Source organism: Gadus chalcogrammus, chromosome 14 (assembly GCF_026213295.1).
Source record: "Gadus chalcogrammus isolate NIFS_2021 chromosome 14, NIFS_Gcha_1.0, whole genome shotgun sequence".
Taxonomy (NCBI): domain Eukaryota; kingdom Metazoa; phylum Chordata; class Actinopteri; order Gadiformes; family Gadidae; genus Gadus; species Gadus chalcogrammus.
In genome coordinates this window covers 3,751,689-3,769,305 of record NC_079425.1, presented here as the reverse complement: position 1 = coordinate 3,769,305, position 17,617 = coordinate 3,751,689, and the positions used below count along the sequence as shown (strand labels likewise).

General features: G+C 44.5%; 1 protein-coding gene across 1 annotated transcript in view; it reads left to right on the top strand.

Moving 5' to 3' along the window:
• crtc3 (CREB regulated transcription coactivator 3) overlaps positions 1 to 17,617 on the top strand; it is a 33,321-nt gene that overhangs the window by 1,090 nt on the left and 14,614 nt on the right. The window contains exons 2-6 of the mRNA XM_056608434.1: positions 2,317 to 2,427; positions 3,743 to 3,867; positions 9,042 to 9,101; positions 13,758 to 13,820; positions 16,115 to 16,221. Of these exons, the coding sequence (XP_056464409.1) occupies positions 2,317 to 2,427; positions 3,743 to 3,867; positions 9,042 to 9,101; positions 13,758 to 13,820; positions 16,115 to 16,221 (466 nt within the window). The remainder of the gene's footprint in view (positions 1 to 2,316; positions 2,428 to 3,742; positions 3,868 to 9,041; positions 9,102 to 13,757; positions 13,821 to 16,114; positions 16,222 to 17,617) is intronic.

Genomic DNA, 17,617 nt, shown 5'->3' with positions numbered 1-17,617 from the left:
AGTCAAAAGCGTGGACAGGCCGTTATTTCCGACCCGTTACACGTGTGTCACGGGTGTCACACACTGTTGATTATATATAAATCACACACACTTTAAGTGCATAGCTTGGCTAAAAGTCCTTGTTGAAGATATTGGGATGAATTCGGATAGTTTGCATGCAAAACCTGGATGAAAGCATTAATGCTTTTCAGTTGATTATAATTATAGGGTGCACACATTTATTTTCAAAAACGTTGTTTGCACTGTTTGATGGGTTCCCATTAGAGAACTGGGATGGCATGCTCCCTACCATTATGTACTGCTAATGGTTACAGCGATATCATGTTTAGCTTTGTAACGAGTTAATAGCATTGCTATATGCGTCGAATTTCCCGATTTTTCGCAACTTTAAATCTTTTAATAAATTGTAGCCTCCCATGAAAATAGTTTGGTACATCATTTCAATAATATTCTCTCCCAATACTATATAAAAGGTACCATTCATGTTATTTTCATACCATCATTGGCATACAGTGTGTTATTTTTACTAGAGGGCGTTCTAACAGGCCAGTCATAGAGGATGTGGTTTTGAGGTTCTACTGAATTAACTTTGCCATAAGGTATGAACTGTCAGTGACCCTTGCAAGACAGAATGGCCCAGTGAGTGACTGAGTGCAGGTATATAGAGGCTTGACAGATGTGCAGCCCGTCTCTGCCAGCAAACCACTGTAATTTGAAGTAGGCTTTCTGTTCTGGTTTGCTCCTTGAACACAAACCACCCGACAGGTAAGCGCCTATTTTCAAACATTCTTATTTTTGGACGGCTGTGGTTGAAGAAAATAATGCCTGATTTGGTACTACCATAAAAGTATTCATAAATCATATTTTTTAACAAAAACGATTAGGGATTGTTGTTGTTTAAGTATTTTCTTGGATAAATGGAAGGTTGATAAATGGCCGAATGCCGGTTTAAACACAATGATATTGCGTTTTATTGTTCTCTTTGAACAAAATCTCTGTCTTGGCTGGGTGTACATACAGTGCAATCAAATCAAGGCGTCAGAAAAAAAATCTGACAAAGGGGAGACACAAGTTCACATGCAAGTTCACATGCACTGTTTCCCAATTGTTGATGGCCTCAGTTAACTGAACCTTAGTAGAACAAGTCCTCGCTTGTTTACTACGAGTTGATACCTGTGACAACTGATGAAGAGTTTTGGGACATATACATTGCCAATTTCCTCGCACGCTGGCGAAGATAGATGCTAATGGTAGGTGTAGATATTCTTTTTAACAGTCCTGGGTCCCATGCCAATTTGTGATTTTTTTTTTCCCCCTTACATATGTATTAACATGCAATCAGAGTGCACCAGTGTACCTATTGGAAGACAACATGGTTACAGCAATTCTTTATGAACTTTGCAAGTTAAAGATCGTCTGAAACCCTTGATCACATTGTGGTAAATCAGTGCCAAAAAGAGAGAGCCTAGTAACAGAGCATGATTTTGATTAAAAAATACCTTTGCTGCTCTCAACCTGCATTTTTTTTTTAGCCCCCATTGGTCAAAATGTGCTGGGAGCTATCTTAAAATGAAATTGGCTTGTACAGATTCACAGACAACTGGAAAAAATAGATATTTTCCATAAAAGAAGATTATTTTCCAGAGTGGTCTTTTTCTATTGGCTGTGCACCCAACCTCGAGGGAGCGTGACCCCTTTCACACTCCCTCGCTCCCTCAAAGCCCCTCAAAAATGCTGTTATGTAGTGTACCCCAAAGTGTCAATTTCCTTTTCAGACTTCTCAGATGCATCTTTTGAATCATGTTGCGGAAGTTCTCCTGCTGAAACTGGTGTTGAGCTACCCTTTAATCTCGCCTTTGGTGACCTAGGTCAGGAATCTAGTCGTCACATGAAAGGCAATCACTTGGTGCTTGTAGGCCCTTGTGTCTCGGTCTACTCAAAGGAAACAGAAAAAATGGGCTATTAGTTATTACGTTACGCACTTTGCCTCATGTAGGGAGCAGCTTGATTGAAATTGTATACTGATGGTGTTCTATACACGCTCCAAGGTGTCGATACAGGCAACCGAATCAAAGAGCGGTTCTGACAAAAGCATGGGCACAACAAGATAATAGACGGTAATTGACATATTTTTCTGTCTCTGGATTAAGGCCGTTTTGTAATAAGAGTGGAAGGCCAATCTCTAATCGGCACCCACACTCCTGTTCCATTAGCAACAAGCCTTAAACAGTCACCGCGCTCGGTTAGAGAGTTGGGGATAAAAACAAAAGCTCATATTAAATTATGCGTGTTTGTGTTTCTGTTCTGACGTGGCAGGTGCAGTTTCAGAAGATCCAGCAGCTTCGCCTGTCTCAGACACGGGCCCCATACTATGGCGGATCGCTGCCCAACGTCAACCAGATTGGCAATACCAGCAATGACTTCCAGGTGGGTAACAGCCCTCGCCAACTGCGCTGCATGGACTATCCTAGTGCTCCTTCGATAATGGCACCTCATTGGACACGTCCGACAAAGTTAGTGTTAAGAAAATAAATACAAAAACAAAGAAGTCTATGTGATGGCTAAATCCAACTAGAACCGAAGCCCCCGCTGTATAATTCCGATCCAAACCCAAGCCAAGGTCTTGTTTTCAGCATTCGCCTTCTCAAGGCCAGTTGCATCTGCCCTCAAGTGTCTATTCAAGTGTTTTCTAAACTCCTGGCAGAAGAACAGCAGAACACTGTACTGGACTTTCAGAAGTGCAAATTCGCCCACCCCCTTGAGGCCATTAAATAATTCAGATGGGGTTTTATACAGACTTTGGCAAAGACAGAATAGTAGATCAATGCTTAGCTCTGGTTGCATGTTTTTCCCAGCCCCTCTTTGAGAGGCACAGTGCTTGTAATGCTCTTATCACTGCAGTGCTTTGCAATAGCTGAACACCAGTATCTGTGTCCGTTCTCCGAGGAGAGTACACAACCAGGGTATAGAGGGGCCAGGTAAAAGTCCCCTTTTCGGGCTGGAAGAATGGGCCTTTGAGGCAGAGCTGTGATAGTTGCACTATGACCGCGGTGCAGAAAATCAATCCCAGTTGTTAGGCAAAGTGGCTTTTAAGCTGTGGGGATCCCTTAGCAGCCTAATGGGAAAGGGAAACTCCTTATTCTGAATGGCCGCTGAATTTCACTCTTTGGTGGTTATGTATTACCTACCGCCTGCTCCATTCAAACCAAGAGTACAGAGTGTGCAGAATAATGGTCCTACAGGGAATGCCGCAAGAAGAAATGGCTGATACATTTGAAAACATGAAGCTGCCTTTGCAGTGTATGTTTTTGGATTGTATGTATTGTTTTAATAAATAATATAAAACTCAAACTGAATCCTCTCTCACAGTATCAACCCCTCTGAATTGAACGCCTACCTCTGTCTTATGTCTCTGTATTGCTTAGGCTAGATATGATATGACTATATTTTTCATCTTTGCAGTCGGGTTTTGCTTATTAATTATGATAATATATCAATTGAATTATTATAATAATAATATATAAAATAAAAATAATGGTTTTTTATTTATTCGGAATGGCATCACCCTACATAATCTAGCAAGAAAAAGAAAGAAATGGCGATTCCTACCAAAATCCCAGAAAGAAAAAAATATTGAATATTGTTTTTGTGGTCACAACTCACACTGCAAAGCCCATCTGCTGTACGAGTCACGTAAGCCTGGGAGATCTGACCGCTCTTCGCCTGTGCCCCCACTCCCCAGGGTGGCTTCCCCTCAGGGCTGGACTCTGTCAGAGGGACCCGTCACCATGGACTGGTGGAGAGGGTCCACCGGAACCGCATCAACTCCCCGCTTCGCCGGCCCCTGGACAAGCACGGACGGCAGATATCCTTCACACACTCGACGGCAGGCAGGCCTTCTGAATTCACAGCGTCATAAAAAGCACACCTTGCAATGTGGATGTTATCAAGGCGTCAACAGTAATGTCAATATGCGAGTGGTTTTTGTGGTCATCAGGTTGGTGTGTTGTGTTCTGTGGCAGAGTGGACTGGGATGCCTGAGTGAAGGCCCTGGTTTGAGCTATGTCTATTAGGGATCGACCGATACAGATTTTTTAGGGCCGATACGATACCGATATTTTTTCATCAGCCTTAGCCGGTACGCCGATACCGATTTTCTTGAGCCGATATTTAGAGCCGATATTTAGCGCCGATACTGCTTTTGCTCCCTCAATCATAAAAATAACACTGATATCAAATGTTACAAGTCTCAATTTAAAAAAATGAACATTTATTGAACTTCAATATAAAAAACAATGTTTAACAAATAGTAAAAACAGGTGAGGTAGAACAAGTAAGAACAAGTAGATGAACAATATTTAACAAATATTAAAAACAGGTGAGGTAGAACAAGTAAAAGAAAAATATCGGCGAAAATCAGCCGCGTATCGGCCGATACCGATACACGTAAAAAACGCGAATATCGGCCGATAATATTGGCCGACCGATATATCGGTTGATCCCTAATGTCTATGATATTCCTCAGTACAGGGCAGCTGTATGGTATATTGTGTTATTGTGAACTGTTATACATTTGCAGTGGTTAACAGATACGTGTCAACGTTGCGCATCAATGACAATGACAAACTCACTGTTTCTACATAGGTTTTAATTACACCATTGCTCTATTTTGCAATGAAAAATCCACTGTTTCTCCATGGAGAAACACGTCGACTCTTGATTACACCAGGGCCCTCTGTTGTAGGTGTGAGTCACTAAATGCTTGTAGAATGCCACAGGCGCGCACTCACCCTGGCCTCCCTTCCCCTCTCAACTACGTAGGCATCCATTATTAAAGTAACGTCGCTACGACTTCCCCATTAAGAAGCATCGGATTGAGAAATCACAGCATCGACCTTTGGGGATTCCACATCCACAAGGCTGGCACAGCAGTATGAACCGGTGTGTGTTCGAACAACGGGAGCCTTGTTATTTGATCCTGTTTGAAGTGTTGTGGTCTGTTGTTTGAAGCCCATATAGCAAGTGGAAGACGAGCATTGTGCACAATAGTTCGCCTCAGATTGCTTAGTGATAGGTTCCTATAATGAAAATGAATATTGAGGGTTTGCGATTTGTCTATGATCAGCCTTATCTTCCATTCCTATATTTAATTTTAAGTGTCAGAGATTGAGATGATGATCATTTTGCGCCGAATCACAATGCTCTGTAAACTGTTGGAAGAATTGGTTATTGTTGCGGGTCTTGTATCACTTTTGAAAGGCTTACAACATGGGAATATTTGTAAATATTTGCTCAAGGCAATACGATTGTCTCATCCTTAGAGATCAGATTGGCTTCATGGTTGAAGAGAGTGCTTCTCCTGTTACTTTGGCTAGGAGCTTGGCCATGTTGTAATGTAACACACGGTCCAGACTCTAGACTGACGTGTAGTAAGCAATAGGACAAACTTGGTGGTTTATTGTTTCTAATTTGAATGGTAGTCCACTGCTTCGGTCCAATGGTTCCCACTATGCCCGGCACAGATCCAAAACATTCCTCACTTGCAACTACTCCACCGATCAAATCAATGGAGGCCTTTTTTGTTTCAGCAAATGCAGCTTGCAGGCCACCACTCTGAGTTGGCAGAAGTTTCTCCATAAACTGTGTGTGTGTGTGTGTGTGTGTGTGTGTGTGTGTGTGTGTGTGTGTGTGTGTGTGTGTGTGTGTGTGTGTGTGTGTGTGTGTGTGTGTGTGTGTGTGTGTGTGTGTGTGTGTGTGTGTGTGTGTGAGTGATTTGGGTGTAGGCTTAATTTTTTGGCACTTGGCATTTTCCTATGCAAGTCGGCTTTTGTTGGAAGCCTATAAAAAAATCATATAGCACTGTATGTGCGCAAAGGCGAGCACTGCAAATGTTCTCAAGAACATCCATTTTTGCTAACTTTCTTTTCTATTTTGTTAACTCGCCACAGATTGTTGGCACATCTCATGGCTTTCTCTTGTTTTGTTTATGGTCGAAAGAGCACGGAGGTTGCCTGATGTAAGGCTGAGTGCAGGAGCGCCTTGCTCAAATTACAGTCAGACTTTGCTTCTTGTTTGGTAGTAAGAGTGCTAGACACAAAGCCATGTGACCAAAATGCAAAACCGACAATCCTTGAATTCTCAGCTGAGGAGTGTGAACATACTATTAGTCTCTCTATTTGCTCGTGTGCGCTCAAATTTTAACCGGCTTTCTGTCTCGGGAAAACACAGTTCACTTCTCTGGTGACAGTCTTTTTTTTTTTTTTTTTTTTTTTTTTGAAAAACACAAATTGGTCAGTGCAGCATGTAGTCTCACAGTGAGACGAGGGAGGCCGGGCCCCAGACTGTTTGCCCAGTGGAGCTAGGGTCATGCTCTGGAGGTTTTTTTTCTGTTCTGTAGGCAGCATATGTCCCTCACAGTGGAAGCTTGTTTTCTTGGTTGTTTTACAATTTTAATCTGGCCAAACTAGACAGCTGGTGTTCTAGAAACTTCCTTCGTTCCTCTGTCGCTTTCTGAGCAAATGTCTTGTGCTTGACATTTTGCTGTACACTGGCAGCAAAATGAGGCTGCTATTATTTAGTGAAGTCGAATTGTAATGTTTAAGACATTAAGAGTATTTCAGCTTGTACCAAAAGTGCCATCTCTTTCAAAATGCTTGTTGAAATTAATATACAATAATCTTACCTTAACATGAGCTGAGATACGTGTTTGAGGTATCAGTATACCACAGCTCTGATTTATTCAAATGTAATCTACATATCAATTTAAATAAAGGAGTTCTGGCTGAGTTTCTTCCTGATAGTCCAATAAAAAAACAAGACTTCCTTAGTGGTTTGAATATTTTGAATTCAACCCCCCAAAGCTTGGCCACATGAGCAACACTGACCTCAAATAACCCATCAGCTATTGTCGTTCCAAGAATGACGTTTCATAGCATAGTTGTGGCCAGATTGTCTAAAAAATGTTTCAGCCTTTAACAATGATCGTGAATACTAAATCTTCTTCATAACTCCCGTGGGACTGGATAGTTCCTGGATAGTCTCTTGTTGGGGTGCCTATGCATTGCTTTGAAGCTCACGTTCAATCTATGTTGCGTGGCGTCATCAAGACACACCGAGTCTATTTCTGTTCTCGGGAAGGACGTATGTATCAGTGCCCGCCTCTTGCCATCATGGAATACTCATTCTGCGGCGCAGGCCGTCCGAGAGGCCGAGTGACGCAACGTTGGCTCCAGTTCTGTCACACCTAGCCTTTGTCATTCTGCCATTAGTCCGGAACGTTCTATCCTGGTGGCCGACCGTCAGCCGCCAGCCGTCCACCATCTCGTGGTCATTAGGACTGGTTTCATCTGAAACCAGGTTCCCTAGCGATCTGTCACCACACTGACGCTAAGTGTTACGCTTTGGTGTTTGTGTATTTTTGGACTGTGATGGATCTGAGTTATTCGTTTCAGTGCTATAGGTTTTCATACATGCATCGAAACAGTATTCTGGTGGAAAGTACATTAACGTTTTTTTACATTTAGGGCATCAAGCAGTTGCTTTATCCAAAGCGACTTACAATAAATACATTTGTCATAAGAAAGAGAATGAGATGAAACAATATTGCTGTCGGTACAGTTAGGATGTTGATAGAAACAAGTGCCAAGCACTAACAATCGCCAGGTTAACCCATTCCCTGCATACAACAAAGCTAGCTAGGATAAACTAGCTAGCTAGCTAGTATCATACAGACAACGAAGGCATCAGGCCCTTCCGGTCTGGTGTCCAGACATGGCCTTGTAAGAGTGGCGGGGGACTGTGACGCATTTGAAAATGTATGACTAGGAAGGATATCCGGACTGGAGCAGGATATGGTGCGGTGAATGGACTGAATATACGGTCTGAATGAAGGGGAAATCATGAACCAGAAGCTTGAAGCAAGCCTTGAAGAAAGCCTGATGCTTCTCCTTTTGGCCTGAAGCTATGTGTATATATATATGTGAATGTCATGTATTGTATGTATTTATATATATATATATATATATATGTTTACAGGGAGCCAGGGTTAACATTGTAAATGGAGTTCTCATTTTCAGTAGAAAGTTTATTTTCTTAATTAAAACAATTATTTATTCATTATCCTCCTCTATTTATAACCAAATATACTCCATCTTGGTCAATTGAGCCTCTCACTGAAAAGAGACAAACTTGAAAGATTTCTCTTTCAAGAATGTTTCATAATTTATTCTACTGTGGTGTCTAACGTGGTTTGATCTATAATCATAGTTGTGCAAGAATGCATCACGCAGTGATATAACCTGTTTGACAAGATTGTTTCATTCGCCCTGGCGTAAACATAAGACTTTGTGTTAGTCTACATTTCTCTCTCGGGGAACAGGGATGCTACGGAGTGGTTTGAGGGACAGCGTTGTGATTGCTTAGCCCTATCAGATGTGTCATCAAGGAGGCAGTACCATGCACTAGCACAATATTTCTAATTTATCCACAGACAAACAAGAGCTTGGCTCCCGAAACACGAAGACTTAAGACGGGAGGGAGCCACAGAGTTCCTCCCTGGGCTGTGGTCCTACCCTTGCGGAGACAATGTCAGGAACTCTCTGGAGGCATTCCATGCAGGAAGCATAATGCTCTCATTGTTCCAGTGGCTCTTTCAACAAAGCTGCTACATTATTCACACTATTATTCACACTTGCCTCCCAATCGCCGTTATAAATGAGAACATCCACTGACACGCATTCATAATAAAAAATTCTCTCGCTCGCGACACATTCAAACTGTAGCCTGTGGACTTTTAACGACGGGCCTGTTTGTAAGGCCTCCGTTCTCTGGTGTGGTTGATTTCCGACCGCACAGATTTTGGTTTCGCTCATCATTACATCTGCCTTGGTCTCTTCCTTGCTCTCCGTGTCTGTCCTACTGCTGGTTCCTTGTATTGCCCCCTGATGACGTTAATGATGGAACGACTGCGCTTGTGTCATAAGAGAAACGCTATGTAATTAGTGTACAGTGTATTAGTGTGTTTCCTTAACCAAAGTCCACATTGAGAGCTCTCCGTACGCGACGGCGTACCTGTCCCCGCCCCCGGACAACAACTGGAGAAGGTGAGCGAAGCCTGCAGCCAGCCCCCCAGATCACCCTGCCATCGCAGCTGTCCCCTCACTGTCTGCTGCTTGTTTACTGTTTTCAGGTTTCTCTCCTCTGTACCCACCAAACATGGTTAATAAGCAGCTATTCCTCCATCACCTGTCCTCTTGTCACCTAACCCGAGGCAGAACCCCTGTTCGTCTGACTTGATGTCTACAGTGCCAAAGCCAATGCATCCCCTTTGGTTTGAGATGTGTCTGTTGTCGTCCCCTGATGAAGCTGCTCTGTGGTCCCTGTTTACGGCGTTTAACAAAAGGTGTTTGACGGCAGCCCTTTGGTCTAAAGGTCAGGCCCCGGAGCCATAGTGACGTTGTCATGTTGTCCCTATTCCTTCCTACTTTTTCATTTTTTTTCGTTTTTCTTTGCAGCGTCAAAAATCACAGAAATGTGTCTTGATGACTGCCAGTGGTGATACACTCGCCGCTGAATACATAGTGTTGGCCCACATCTCCTTTTTCCGCTGCAGCTGCCTGGCTGCACCTACCCCAAGCAGTCGTTGTAATTACTGGATGGGCTTTCCTTCTTTTGCTTGGTGTTTACAGGGGAGTGAATTATAGCTCTGCAATAAAAGAGCTGGCAGGCCACTCCCCTCGCCGCTCTCTTCCCCTCTCGCTGCTACCTCTCGAACCGTGTGCTGGACGGCCGCCCGGCCTTCCTCCACCACGCCGTGGCCGTGTCTCGTATCCTCCTGACATATGTAAAGCACACCGTACGCGGGAGGCCTGCCAGCCTTCCCGTGTTGGCTGCGCAGGAACATGACCGCAGAGGGGAGGAGGGTGCGGTACACGCCCTTGGATCATTGTTGTCCTGATGGAACAGGTTGACCGCCACACCTGACGCAGCCAACAGACATCGGGGCGCTCAGTGTGTGCGTGTTTCTGCATGGCTGCGTGTGAAAAACGGAGCTAACCGTATCTTCCAATATCCCCATTTCGGAAGTCGTTCAAACGTGCGAGTCTGTAACCGGTTTTGTAACCTGATTCGTTGGGATTGCACGAGACAAAGGGGACACTTTTAAAAAATGTTTTTTCGGGTTTGAAAAGAAAACGCTCAATGTGGGTTAAAATACAAAGTAAATCAGTTTTATGCATTAATGAGGTAATAACGTTGTTTAATCCGTTCTTCCCTCCCTGCAGATGAATCAAATATGAATATTTGAACCGTTGTAATTACCTATTCATAACACGGTCGGCTGTGCCAAATATTGACACATTCATGTAATCCAAACCATTCATGCTTAATGTGTCCTCGTTTTGCACAAGGTTAACTTGTTTTCACTGTACCATTTACAGTTTTGTATGCAGTTTTAAGAAAAAAAAAAAAAAGTGCAATCCAGAATTCACAAATGAATGTGTTCCACTTGCAGATATCTGTTTGTAATCTATCCGTCTCCCTCTCCCTAATCATCTCGATCCCGGCGTGGCTGCCATCCGTTATGTCATGCCCTCGCAGGCCAAGTCTGTCCTCGGGAAGCAGCCTGTCTTCCCAGTGTGTAGAAGGGATTTGCCCCCCCTCCTCCTCCTCAGCGGTGGGCCTTTGGCTAACGTCTGTCTCTCACTGGCATGTCCCACTACCCCTCCTTGGCCCAGGCTCTAACAGTTGGTTGTCAGTTGGTTGTTTGATTCGTTACCGCTGGCTAAGGAGGTTAGCTCGTTTCCTTAGCATCATACCTACCAGTAGCTACTCCAAAACACACTGGCTGCTTCCCGGCTTGGTTGATTCCTGGGCCGTGGGTGTGCGTATGGATGTCTGAAAGGGAGACATTAATAGTAAAATGCAGTTCTTCTGAGCTTGATCCTTGGCTACAGGCATCGGCAAAGGGCAATGTAAACAGAATCCATTAAACACAGTGCAATGTTTTGCCATAAATTTATTAATAAACATAGGCCTAGGAAATTAAAGCCCATGTGGCTCGGCTATCAGCAAAAGGCTGTTATTTCTTCAAATATGCACTTTGTATCCTCCTGACTGCATGCATGTGTTCAAGCCTATTTGTAAAATGATGAGTGTCTCGAGAATGAAAACCCATCTTCCCACGCCTCAAGAGAAGATTGAGAAGGGGAAAAAGTGCAAGTTTCACACAGTCTTTGTCTTATGTGTCTCAATTGAAAGCCAAATAAGTACTGAAAGACACTGAAAATACTGTCAATACATTGTGTGTGTGTGTGTGTGTGTGTGTGTGTGTGTGTGTGTGTGCGCGCGCTCCTGCATGGAGATTGCTGAAAAGTGAATGTTCTTTCCTCGAACAAATCTCCAGGCCTGGTGTCCCTGCAGTGGCAGATTCCCTGCAGCTTTCTCTCTCAGGAGAGCTGAGCAGGAAGTGTTTATATCCCCGACCACATCTTCCGTGGATTACGACCAGTTCAACCCTGGAGAGCAGCCACAAATCCTTTTTAACCCTCTCAGCGTATCCGCTGCAATCCACGTTGCTCAGCGGGAACTCGCCGCTGCATTTAGTTCCGTGCAACCGGCTTATTCTCAAGCACTGTGAGTGGGCAGCCGTGAATGCGTGATGGCGGGGTTTCTTCAGAGGCAAACATCACCCTGTTCCGCTGTGGCGGGTGGTTCCTTTTTGACCCGTCGACGGTGAATGTTTGTGATCGATTGATCCCCCCTCCCCCCGTGGCTCCAGCTTCTCAGTGTTGAGGCCGATCCGAACGCTCAGAAGACTGACCGCTCAGTGCTCTGGGACTGTCAGGCATGACAGAAATGTAGGGGGAACTGGGCTGTTCACACAGCCTCTAACCTCCCTTTGGCTCAGCAGTCTGGCCCGTGTGCTTTATGGTCTGTCCAGCTCTAGGGTGGTCTTTTTATTTTATTTTATTTATCTTCCCCCTCTTGATGCTGTGGCTTTGATGCTACGTGGAAGCCGTGACTTTACCTTTGCATTCGTACGCCAGCCCGGACTATGAATGGTCTTGTTAGCAGCTAACACAATACTGAACAGTACAGTATCATTTATTATTTGCTGTGGCGTTTTGTGGATCTGGATGCAAATTGCGCCAGATTAGGTGTTATGTGATCCTAATCGAATCACAAACCTGAAATGAACGGTGTCATCCTACACTAAATTTGATTTGTATATCAACATCAGAAAACGGTGAGATTGAAAAAAAATACCTTTCAACACATTACGGCGGTCTGTAATTTCCCATCTCAGTCTGCAGTGTGTTCTGGATCAGTAATCACTAGTCTGGAGCAGTTAAAACATGGGGAAAGTCCAGAGTGTACTACTGCCCAGGCCTGATTACTCACTCCTCAGGGCCTAGACCTCAGCTTGAACCCCCGGCCTGTCCCAGAGGACCCAAGCTGTGCCAGGACACCCGGCCTGGGTCGTAGTCTTGCTCCAAGTCCCACGTTCCTCCTCTCCCTCTTTATCCAGCTTTCTACTCACCTACCCCGGGGACCCAGTACCCAAATCAGACGCTCCCTGGAGAGGACCGCGGGGAACCAGCGTTCTCCTGGGGGGGGGAAGAGCCCTTCCCTGGAGCCGCCATGGGGGGGGGAGGATTCAGTGTTGTTTTCATCTTGCACATACCCAGCGGACTCATTTCCACACTTAAATAAACAAGACGGTCGCTTCAGACAGCACAGCGGTTCAGACCCCTGCACTAATGGGATCCGCGTGTATACAACTTCTTCATGGATGCCCGTCACTTCTCCCCCCGCGTCTGGGCTCACCGATGACACCACCTTTATGTCATGGTAGGGGGTCAACGTTTGTCGCCAAAACTTTTTTCGGTCGACTTCCTTTTTTGATGTTGACCGCCAAATGACAAAGAGTTTAAACGGTTAGCTGACATTTTTTTCCCATTTAAGGTTGAGGGAAGGCTTTTGTGTCAGTGACAATAATAATAATCGTATATTTGAGAACGAGGAGTTCTGCACAAACATGTGGTTTAGCCCAGGAGATGGGCCCACGTCCTCCACACGCATCGTCTTCCTTCAGACTGAGCTCCGCATCCATCATGACCTTATTCCTAATTTTTCACTTTTCTTTTCGTTTTCCGTACAACACGCATCAGAGAATCCGACTCGGCCGCGATTTTGAACGCCGTCGTTATTGGGTCTCTTTTCAGTGCCTCGGCACACCACTTGTTTACGCAGTCTCTCCCCACTGCACGCAGACCCCTAGTGAACGCGGCTGTGTTGCACCATTATCCTACCCCCACCCCGGCTCACACTGCCACCCCTTCCCAGTGGGAGAACAGCTTGTAATGAACTCCAGGGATACATGTTCCCAAAGGGTCCCCTGCAGCACATTTCCTGGTCCTCGCACTTCTTGCTTTATTTTCGTGTATTTTTATTTTTATTTTGGATTTCCTTTGGTGGTTGCCTTTTTGTTCCTCTTAAAAAATGTCAAGGGCTGCATCACACACACACACACACACACACACACACACACACACACACACACACACACACACACACACACACACACACACACACACACACACACACACACACACACACACCCGCCATGCTCTTTTGTCCTCTTTGTGAACTCTGGGATGGAAGTGAGTCCTTTCCTTCGGCTTCCACCTCTCATTCACTAAATGTCGTTCTTTTCTCCATCTGTGTCTGTGTGTCTCTCTCCTCCTGTGTTTTTGAAGGGATCAGCAGACATGGACTGAGGAGAAGCGTCCTGGGTTTAGATTAATATCCCAACTCAACAGGTGACCTATGGCCTTTCATCAACTCCTCCATCGGTGTTCCTCACTTTATCTGTCGCTTGTCGCGCTTATCTCCCGTTCCCACCGCCCAAGAACGTCCCTTCCTCTCTCCTTTTGCAATCTCACTCTTTTTTTTTTCAATAATTTACTGGTTAATATATCCTCTTGTAAATCCCCCTCCTGTTCTTAACATCTTGATAATCCCTCCTTCTCTATCTTGGTGGAGAGAACGGAAGACCTTGGGTGATCCGCTGTTTCACCGGAGTCGTTCCTCTTTCTCCCTCCATACTAATCAATAATTCTTTCTGAATAACCCGGCTCTAGGATGCAAGACCTGCTGCTCCTTCACATCTAACCTCAAGGCTCCTCATTCCCATCCGCGTCATCTTTCCGCCTACCTAAGCCTACTTCAGTCTTTTCAAGTGCCCGTCTTTCAGAATGTATGCTTCTGCATGAGATTCTTGAACAAGGTACAACGAAATCACGGGTTCCGTTGCAATCGATCCGACCAATAATCGCAGTAACTAGAAATATTCAACTCTTCTATTTGTATTCTGGGTTGGCGTCTTTTGGAGGCCAACTCAGTAAACGTTATTTCAAATAAACATGTTAGCCAAACACCCGCTGGTAGCAAATAGCAGAAGAAAATAATAGCTGGTTCCCCTTCTGGCTCCGCCCAGGTCTCAGTGCTGTTGTAAGGGAACAGTAAGTGCATCACATGGACGTTTGGAGAGGGCCTGGGCTGCATTTAAGCATACATGAAGCCCTTGAGCCCTAATGGATGGTACTAGAGAAGGCCCGAGTGTGTTCAGTAGGCCCAGATCCTCAAGAGCACTATTGAAACCATGTGTCATCTTATTGTTGGGGTTAATTGTTGGTTGGTGATTGAGAAGCATCTCACTTACAAACCAAAATATAGCATGGCATATTTTAATGAAACGATGGCTTTGGCTGGTGCCAAACATAAAGAAAATATGTGCACATCATTTATTTGAACGTAATATGTTGGACGTTCTCATCCAAGCCTTATTTAATTTCTGTCCCAAAACTTGTTATGCAATTCAAATACCAGATAATGGAATTATCTTAACTGTAAAACAGACTTGTTTAATCTTTTTACTAATGGTTTATTTACATATTTAATTTTTTAATTATTAATATTTGTATCTTTCATTCCCAAAATAGTTATTTCTATATTAAGATCAATGATATTGTCACTGATTATCTCAGATTGGGGATCTAATTTAAAGTTGTGACCCTGTAAAACAAAATGTTATTAATTTAGCATTGATTTATCACAGAACAATATTGGTATCTCAAACCAAACATGCTTCATCTTGCCCATTATAAAGATAATCCAAGTTATTCCTAATGATAAGAAATTAGCCTTATGTCTTCCTGCATCTGTGGTTTCCTAGAAAGCATGGAATGACTTGGCTGCACTTTAGGAAACAGGGCTATGTCCAAAGGCAGAAGTAAAATGCTCCAAGATTGGAGTTATGTAACCCTGATAGGGCCAAATGATACCAGACACTCGACAGCACAAAACTGGCACACTTTCAATCAGAAGGGAACCGCAATCTTGTTCAAATAAATAGGTGTACCAATGTGTTTGGATTTTAATTCCAACAATAACTCTAGGCGTCTGATTAACAGGTCATTATAGAATGGGATATCAGTACAAATTACTGTCTTTTCCATGTCTAACATAAAGTAAACTGACTCATGCATAACCTTGGTTAGAAGCTGTTTGTAATTATCATGACAAGTAGGCTTTAAATAATTATATACCGGAGTTCGGCACATATTTCACACTGCCCTTAATTGTGTGAAATCTTCAGTATAATACCTTTTTTTATCATAGTACCTGCATTATAACAGCAATTAGCCTGTCAAACAGTTGATTGATAATGAACAAAAAAGCTGAAATCATTAAAATATGCCCTGGAAGAACATTATAGAGATCTGCGGGTCTCATTATTTAGTGAGACAGCTGACTCTGTTTTGTACTTGATTGCAGCAAAAGGCCACAAAATATAAGTGTGAAAAAACGTATAATACTTGTGCATTAAATTGCTAGATTTCCAAGTGTCTGGCGAGTACTTTGTCAAGGCACTTCAAAATGTGTTCACCAGGCCTCGTGCCGCCTGCAGGTGGAACAAGTTCTGTGTGTGGGTAGAAAACACAATGCTGACGCCATTGACCTTCTGGACCTAGAGCCATCCTTTTGGCCTCCGTCCGAAAACACGTTGCATAATCTTGTTGTTCCTCCTCCTCCTCCTCCTCCTCCTCCTCAGAACCAACTCGGACTCGGCCCTCCACACGAGCGTCATGAACCCCAACGCCCAGGATCCCTTCGGCATGGGCCAGCAGATGGGACGAGGGCCGCCCCAGCGCCCCAACGGTGAGTCCTACTCCGACCTCGCTGGAGGTCTCCCGTTCACCTCGAAACACAAACGCAGAGAATCCACCAACACACAACAACACAACGCAACGCAAATGCACCGAGTCGAGCACATTGAATGGTCCCCAGGGCTGCGGCCTCTTTGTTAAGGCGGGGAATGCTCAAGGGCTCTCCAGGAGGGGGAAGGAGATGGAGGAACAACCAGGGAGCCTGTGCGGCCCAATTTGATTCACTTGCTTGAGTAAATCAAGCACTCGAGGGGCTCTCTGGTATATGTTAATAAGGCTTCATCTGGCCAGAGTTTGAGTGGAGGCATTTGTCTTCTCTGTAGAAACATGGTGTGCCAAATCTTAATTTGCCACCAACAAACCTCCCCTTCAAATTGTTTTAATCACTGCATATTTAGGGCTGCTGAGGCTTGAGTGGGTGCTCCACTACTTCCTCAGGCATACAATGCAAAACCCAGCAAAGCACGGGTTGTTTTGCACACTCAGTATGCACACTGGGTGCTGAATCGTTCGCAGCTGCAAAAACCACCACATTCTGGAGGTGTGCTTCAACAATGTTTTCACATTCATTAAAAAATCATTATTACAAATAAGGTGATCTTATTGGCGTTAACTAGTGGGTTTAAATAATGCAACTTGTGATTGGCGTGCATTAATGAGTAAAATGAAGGGATGTTCCCAGCATTAACATATTGAAAATGCTTAAAACCAATTTTTTCCTTTGCAATACCATAACAAAAATGGTGCTTGCCCCAATTATTTTTTTCTTGCGGGATGTGGATTATTTTCACCAAAGTAAAGGTGCCGCGAAAAAACTCTGCTTCAATACCAGAGCCCATTGAAGTCCTTCAGTAGTTAAAACATAGATGGGTGTCTACCTGAACAATATAATGAGCGCCATGGGAGGGATAGGCCCTCCAGAACCCTCCAACCCACCGGCTACAGCGGAGCGTTCCCCCTGTCGCCGGGCCTGATCCACATTCACGTACGCGTGGCCCGGTGGCTCAGAGGAGAGGTGTCGGAAGTCAACAGGAAACCAATTCGGTGGCGCTGAATAACCGCTGGCGCGCTCCGACGCCCCACCACGGCCTACACCGCCGCCCCGCCGCCGCCTAGCCAACACAATACTTTATGAGCTGTTTGTGTTTCTCTTCCTCCGTCACTCATTAACAGAGTCCACCGCCGTTGTACAGTAGCTGTCCACACACACATTGGCTGTCCTCCCGTAATCCTCCCAGATCAACCGAGTGATTGATGGCGATTTAAACCGCCAGCGTCAGTGATCTAGTTGGGGCTCTATTGCTCTCTCTACAGCCATGAGTTCCTTCGTTAAAGTCCTGCATTCGGTTGGGTCTTTTTACCTTCGTATGATCGGCGTATGTGATGTC